Consider the following 7971-nt stretch of genomic DNA (forward strand, 5'->3'; position numbering starts at 1 on the left):
TGTGACAACAACACTTTTTCTATATTTCAGAGTGGTAGAAAATGAGGACTATCCCACTTACCAATATTTCATAAATGTAATGACATCATGGAAATTCAACAAAGACTATGTAGACTATGGAACTACATAAAGATAAACTTATTGTGAACTTACCTCAGTCAGTTTGCAACACCTTGAATGCCACAACACATGGTATACGTATTGACAGGGCAATTTAAATCCTTTTGTGACCAGTACGAACTGAGAATCTTGTATCTCAGTAACTTTTTTATTAAATTCCAATTCTATTTCATCTCCTGCTTGTTGTAGGATTGATATTGACATAGGTCCATATCTAAGACCATAGAGTGGATTTACAGAATTAACAATTACATCTGTCTGAAAAGGAAAAAAAAAAAAAAAAAAGACAGACAGGATTCATTGTTAAATTACTTTTTCTTAGATGTTTAGTTTGCTGAGGAGCTTTGAAAAAATGCTTTTGAAGATCTTAAATTCACAAGACATCTTTTGTTTGTGTGTTTGTTCTGCATAAGATATCAATTAACGGTGGATAGAAACTCATAATTCCATTTGATTGCCATGAATCATTTGTCCTATTCAGAAATTAGGTAAAGTGTGTGGATGATACAATTCTGACTGCAAACGTCTGTCAGCCCCTTGTTGCCTCATTCCAAGATTTGGAGCATTCCCTGTGATTTGTTTGTTTTTTTGTTTTTTTGTTTTTTTTAAGATTTTATTTATTTATTTGACAGAGAGAGAGATAGCGAGAGCAGGAACACAAGCAGGGGGAGTGGGAGAGGGAGAAGCAGGCTTCCCGCCGAGCAGGGAGCCCGATGTGGGACTCGATCCCAGGACCCTGGGATCATGACCTGAGCCGAAGGCAGACGCTTAACGACTGAGCCACCCAGGCGCCCTCCCTGTGATTTGTTTTAACCTTTATCAATACATGGTTTCATCCCCTGCCCCACTGCCATCACTTTTTGCTATTTCTGTGTGAATTTTCTGTTTTGTTTTAAAGAGAGTGGAAATAAAATTTCTTGGGAAATTTCTACCTCCTAATGCTTTTCTTCTTAAAGAAAGCAGTACATGGTTAAAGAAAATACAAACGAGACAAAAAAGTCTTCAGTGGAAACAGGCCTCCCTCTTGCTGGGTTCCTTGGATGCCCCATGCACCCACCTGTCCTGCAGGCAACCACTTTTACCAGTTCTTCATCTGTCTCTTCGGAAATGGACTGCATACACATGGGCTGTGTTTTCAGTAGTATCACCCTTAGCCCTCAGACCTGGGCTACAGGGGACGGTATCCTTCTGCTCCCGCCCAGTGCTCAAACACCCCTAAATCATCCTGATGGCTTTGGTTCCTTTTGCGGGCAACCCAGGTACTTCTAATGGACGTTAATGAATGCTTCACTTTGAAAGCGCAATCAGAATTTCCAGTTTGGGAGCATTGGCACCCTTGAAAAATTTTAAGGTTCTTAATGTTGCTGGCAATAAAGAAATATAACAAAAGTTTAAAGGGTAAGTTATTCAACTAGGATGTTTCCACTTTAATTTTAAAGTGGCATATTAATGACTTATTGAATAAATGTTTCATCATGTGGGGTCCCCTAGTCTTCTTTTCTAATTGTCTTGTAGAAAATAAGTGGTATTTTGGGGCGCCTGGGTGGCTCAGATGGTTAAGCGTCTGTCTTCAGCTCAGGTCATGATCCCAGGGTCCTGGGATTGAGCCCCAGGTCGGGCTCCCTGTTCAGAGAGGAGTCTGCTGCTCCCTCCCCCTGCTTGCGTGTGCCCACACACGCCCGCTCTCTCTCAAATAAGTAAATAAAATGTTAAAAACAAACAAAAAAAGAAAATAAATGATATTTTTTCACTTATGATTAAGTCTATTTGATTGTGGCCATAGAAGAAACTTAAGTGTGACATCCCTGATCCAGAAATAAAAAGAATATAGCCTTATATTCTTCCTCTTCCCTGCTGCCCCCTTCACTTTGGCATCAATAATTTGCTGAAAACCCAGATGCATGCCCAGACTGAGCCCTGGGGCTACAAAGTGAATAATATACAAAATGAATAAGCCATGATCCCCAGCCTTAAGGTGCTCTGCCTAGCAGGGGAACTGCACCAACCCAGAAATACCCAAGTTCACTGTTACCCTGATTCCCTCCCCTCCTTGCCAGGGCCCTGGCTTTGGCACCCCACAAGCGCTGGCTAAATGCTAAGTTACCCTTTGTATTCTCTCCAACCGCTGACAGAGAGCAGTATACTAAGTATACAACTTACAGCTCCGCTTAGATCTCCTGACTGGTCCAGTCCGTGATTTTCAGGCTCTCACCACTTCTATGTCTCTCTGATCAAGTCATACTAACCACCCAGTTCATACCAATCATAACTTGAGATCAGATTCAAAACTCCTCCTGTCTTCTGAATTAATCTTTCTTGGTCCACTGCCCTACACTCTTGTCATAAATTTACATACTCTTAAATATTATGAATTCATTTTGTATTAAGACTTTTTTGTTTACTCTTGATAGGTTGCTTCAGAAATGTTCAGATGGTTTGTTTCCCCAGTGGGATTTTTCAAATTGAGAATTTTTTCTAGCATAAAAGAGGTCTAATCAATTTTAAGTTCCTTGGAATCAAAGCTCGTTCTATTTCCTCCTGGTGCCTAAGAATAATGGCAATAATAATCATAAATAGTTATCATGTGCCAAGCTCTATTCTAAACATTTTATGTGTATTGATTCCAGCTCTTTGATATAAGTGCTATTATTATTCTCATTTTACAGATCAGGAGACCAAGGTCCAAAAGATAAAATAACTCGATTGAGATCACCCAGTTAGCAAATGGCAAAGTTAGTGTTCAAATCCAGATGGTCTGTCTCTGAAGTCCATACTCTTAGCCTTAACAAGATGCTTTCTAAATAGCATCTGAAATAGCATATATATTTTTAAAACTACTTGATAGGTAATAAACAGCTCAGGGATCTCCTTTGGCAGTGCAAGAGGAGAGAAACAAAGACTTACCTCCTGCAGTTGAATGTAGCCCTGGACAATCTGGAGAGTCACATTGTTCACGATAATTGTCTTGAAAGGAGGGGTGGCTTCTTGACTCATGCGGGATCCCAGCTTGTTCATCCTTAGGATTACTTCTGAAGCATTTTTAAAGGCAGCAACAGTAGGATGCTCATTGCTTACCAGGTGAATTTCTTTCAAATTAGTGGCCGGTTGCTTCTCTCGGTAATAGAAGCTGATAGTTTCCACAATGATCTGTGTACACAAGTCCAGAGGGAACTGGAAAATCCCAGAGCTCAGGGCTGGAATTGCTACTGTCTCAATGTCTGGATTGATAAAGGTAACATAACTCAGAATATTTATAATGACCTCTTGCAGCTGATGGGTACATGTCTGATAATATTTTGCTGTCCACCTAGGCCCAACAGCATGGATAATTAATTTGCAGGGAAGTCTCCCTGCTTTTGTGGTAGCTATGTTACCAGTTGGTATTTTACCCCTTCTGGAAACTAATCTTCTGCTCTCCTCTTGGATTTCAAAGCCGCCAGCATTCACCAGGGCCTTGGCCAGGCCTCCCGCATGAATAAGGTCTTCATTGGCTGCATTCACCACAGCATCAACAGCATGTCTGGTGAGGTCGTCCTTCCAAACAGATAACTCGAGCCCAGGAATTAGCATTTCTCTGAAGACTTGCTGAGACTCACCATTACCCTCCAGGGATGGAGAGACCAGGGTACAGATACAGTCAAATTTATTCTGAAGGACTTCACACAGCTGACTCTCATTAGTTTTTAAAATTGTGAAGTCATTGTGATTAATGGGAATTTGCCAACTGTGGTCTTCTTCAGGAGTGGCAGTCTCTGGAAAAGTAGAGAAGATTAAAGAAATGAGCATGGGTTCCTTTGAAAAGGATGTAATTCGACCTCACACTAGGAGACTGAGTTTCCCATGTGCAAAAGTGAGATGAACTTCCTCTCGCCCCCTTCCTTATCCGCCTTTTCAACCAGACATGTAATTAGGCCAAGGATATACAAGAGTTTTTCATGGTAGGTCACCTGTAAAGTGCTTAGTTTTATGCCTGGCACACAGTACCTACTAAATGGTAGCTACTACACCACAGTGATGGTGGCGAGAAAACTCTATTTGTGGGGACTCACAGATTTTTAAAATCTATGTAAAAATGGTGACTCTGGGAACATCCATGCTTAAAGCCCATGTGCTGGAAAGGACGTAATTATGAGTCAAATATATATGGAGGCTTTAATTCCTAACTTGTTTGCTTTTGCCAGTGTCTCAGTTTGGGGTTCTTTTAGAAGCAGACTCTGAGACGAGGATTTGAGTGTCAGTTTATTTGGGAGGCGATCCTAGAAAACACCAGGGGTGGGTGAGGAGGAGGAGGAGGGCAGAGTGGGACAGTGAGACAGGACGAGGAAGGAAATGAATAAAAGGTGTGTTACAAAGCAATTGAAGCTTAGCTCCACTAGGGGGCAGTGCAGATCATGTGTCCCATAGCTATACCCCCAGTGGGGTAAAAAAAACTGGGGCCTATTTATCCAACTGCCATCAGTCACTGGTTGAGGATGCTCCTGTGCGGGCATGGTCCAGCAAGTGTGGGAAGCACTGATGGTGCTGCAGTAAATAATTCATCATATTCTAGTTCCATGGCACAAATCTGGTGGAATTAAAACTGACTAAACGTTATTTTTATTGTATGTGGCGGACAAGATGTGCTGCTCAGACACCCCCCTTTCAAGGCAGTTATGAAGGGGAAATATGGCTAGGCAACAGTGTCTAGTGGTTAGCCACTCAGGGTCCATTTCAGTTTTCCAGCCAAGGTCACGCTATTCTCAGGGGTGGCCCCCATCAGTGGCTGAGCAAGGCCATTCATGTTCAACGTGGGGCTCCCAAAATGAGCGCTCTCAGGCTGGCAGAGCTTTGTCAGGTTTTCATTATAGTCTGAGGGCTCCACCTACCCAATCTGGTTTCTTCTCTTGTCCTTTCACAATAAACCTGGTGCACCCCTAACTCCAGGTCACTTTCTGCTTCCTGGGGAGCCCAACCTGTGACACTGTTTTCACGGAGCTTAGGGCATCGTTATTATATGCCACTGGGAAAGGAAAAATGATGCCAATTAAACCATGGCACTCTACGGACTGATAAGGAGTAGCCCCATTTCAGAGATGTGAAAAAACTGTGAGTCCTAAAATCGATAAAATGGAGTAATTAATGACATTTTACTTCCATTTTTAATCTGAGCCACCTAGAAAGATCTCTGGAGGTCTTAATGACCTAAAAGAAGCAGCACATGGATAGACAAATCCAGCTGGCCTGCGCTTTGGCTGAAAATCTCAAGTTGGCCACTCCTATGATCAGGTAGGTTCCATTCGGCTCATACAACACTTGCTAAGCAAAGGGACAATCAGTGGGTCACCTCTTCTGGCCAATATCAGCTCTAGCGCTGTGGTCCGAAGATTCTCACATCGTGTGGGCAAAGGCAAGGATCAGTGGGGTTGCTGGCGTCCCACTGCCCCTGAAGCAGTCTCCTTTGTGATGCATGCACTGGGTCCCCAGTGCCATGCAGTCACACACCTGAGCACCTGGGGAGGGGGGAGACATTTTGCTTCTATATTCCCCTTTCTCCACGGAGGAAAGATCTGAGCAGAGATCTTCGGAAACAGGAGTGAGGTGATCCTACCTGATTTCTCATTGTAAGCAGCTGCTCTGGAGGAACCCTGCAATAAATAAAAGTGGTTTAAAAAAATTTGTGACTGAGTGACCACAGGGTACTGATAACAAATACAGCCTAATAAACACAAAGCAACAACAACCCTGCAAAAAACACTAGGTTTGAGGGGGCAGGGGGACGCGTGTTTGTTTAATCTGTGTACCTGACAAACTTGAAATACTAAATGTCCCAGCAAACAATGACCCTGCCCTACTTCCCTGGAGGTCAATGCACTTCTAATTCAGGATGAGACGAAGAGTAGGAGATTAACACTTGAAAAGGCCCAAAGGTCACAGACCAAAATGATCCCAAACTCCCAGAGAGGCCTCCAATCTCCAAAGCCTTGTGGGGTTTCTCTAGACAGAACAGGAGACATGGGAACATGAACCTCATCAGCTACACCTCCCCATCTACCAGTAAGGACCTACTTTCAATTGCTTATTTCATGATACAAGCCTGAACATGGAATTTTCCATTTAAACAAATGGGGTGCCTTTTCTCTATTTCCTTGTTTTCATTCCTCCTCCCACCTCCTCCCCTCATCCTGCGAAGGCAGAATTGTTGAATAAGTAGATACCCAGGTGACATTTTAAAAAAATCACCCATCCTCATGTTGACTCTGTTGCTTACATTAGCATATTCTTGATTTCCCATCTCTCACATGGTGCAAGGTAAAAACTTCCATTGGGCTATTAAACCAAAGAAGAATGCCAAGTAAAACTAAAGACCCGAGGTTTGTAGCTGTTACAGGAAGAACTCTTGGTGTGAGGACCAAGGTTCATTGTTTATATACACTTACGTTTTTTAGCTCGGAAAAGTCCATCCTCCAGGTCCCTGGGGTCTTTAAATGTTTAAACTCTGTTTTGTGTTTCCCAATGTAAACTGTTATTCCCAAATATGGTTGCCTGCTTCTAGGAATGAATAGAAAGGATGCAATAAACACGGACTAGTGTCTTAGGGAATTTGGTAAGAATACACCGTAGGAAGAGTAAACATGATTCCTGACCTTGAGTAGTTTTCAATTTCACTGGTGAAGATGCACACATTGTTTTTGCTGCTGTTGTTGCTGTTGACCTTCCATCCTTTACAGAGAGGTTCCGGTTGAAACCGTAAGGGCGGTTCAGAGAAGGAAAAGAGCTATATAGACAACAGCAGGGAAAGCTTTATGGAGGAGGTGAGGGCAGAGCCAGGCCTTGAAGGACGCGGAGCAAGCTTTTATATATCTAGGAGAGGAGGAGGATACCAAGAGGTACTGAGCACAGCATTAAAAAAGGACGGCGGGGGGGCGCCTGGGTGGCTCAGCTCAGTCGTTGAGCGTCTGCCTTCAGCTCGGGTCATAATCCCAGGGTCCTGGGATCAAGCCCTGCATCGGGCTCCTTGCTCAGCGGGAAACCTGCTTCTCCCTCTCCCACTCCCCTTGCTTGTGTTCCTGCTCTTGCTATCTCTCTCTCTCTGTCAAATAAATAAAAATTTAAAAAATTAAGAAAAAAAAGGAGGGCGGGGCGCCTGGGTGGCTCAGTTGGTTAAGCATCTGCCTTCGGCTCAGGTCATGATCCCAGTGTCCTGGGATGGAGCCCCGCATCAGGCCCCTTGCTCAGTGGGGAGCCTGTTTCTCCCTCTCCTCCCCACTCGGGCTCTCTCGCTATCTCTGCTATCTCTGTCTCTCTCTCAAATAAATAAAAAATCTTTTTAAAAATGAGGAAAAAACAGCCTTAGGAGTGAGTGAAGACCCTGGAGGGTATTTGAAGAAAGAGGAGGCCGTGCTTATACCACTGGAGGGCGTGTGTCACTGACTTTGTGATAAACATCCTTGATCAAATTAGAAAGAGAATATCTGGAGAAAAATGAGAAACTCTGCGAAAACATATCCTAAGATTCTCCATCTACCACGGAGGAACTAAAGACTGAATTTTTAGGAGAATGCCGATGAAAATGCTTAAAGATACAGTTGCCCGCCCTTGTCACCCACATAGCTGCCTTGAGGCCTTGGAAATGATTTCTAATCCCTTTTTTGCGGAAAACTTTTGCTCCACTCTCTACAGCAGCAAAGCACTATTATTCTTACAGGTCAGGAAAAGCAGGAAGTCCGTTAGAATCCTAAAATGCGAGGACGAGATACATTCTCGCCTCCAGAGGGCACTGCTGCTTTCAAAAAAGAAGGACAACTTCCGTGTCTGCTTGGCTGCGGCGCCCCGTGGGCTTTTGTTTTAGATGCTGTTGCACTTGTTTTTCCC

General features: G+C 43.4%; 1 protein-coding gene across 6 annotated transcripts in view; it reads right to left on the reverse strand.

Moving 5' to 3' along the window:
* Positions 1-7971, reverse strand: part of PARP9 (poly(ADP-ribose) polymerase family member 9) — a 29055-nt gene that overhangs the window by 19399 nt on the left and 1685 nt on the right. For 3 of the 6 annotated variants that reach the window (XM_032406667.1, XM_032406668.1, XM_032406665.1), the window contains 5 exons: positions 6744-6960; positions 6537-6648; positions 5708-5744; positions 3025-3872; positions 154-378 (listed from right to left, as the gene is read on the reverse strand). In XM_032406667.1, the coding sequence (XP_032262558.1) occupies positions 154-378; positions 3025-3872; positions 5708-5744; positions 6537-6560 (1134 nt within the window). In that variant the 5' untranslated portion in view covers positions 6561-6648; positions 6744-6960. The remainder of the gene's footprint in view (positions 1-153; positions 379-3024; positions 3873-5707; positions 5745-6536; positions 6649-6743; positions 6961-7971) is intronic. The other 3 variants (XM_032406669.1, XM_032406670.1, XM_032406666.1) reach the window with 1 other exon arrangement.

The sequence above is a fragment of the Phoca vitulina genome, unplaced genomic scaffold (assembly GCF_004348235.1).
Source record: "Phoca vitulina isolate PV1807 unplaced genomic scaffold, GSC_HSeal_1.0 scaffold8, whole genome shotgun sequence".
NCBI classification, from domain to species: Eukaryota; Metazoa; Chordata; class Mammalia; order Carnivora; family Phocidae; genus Phoca; species Phoca vitulina.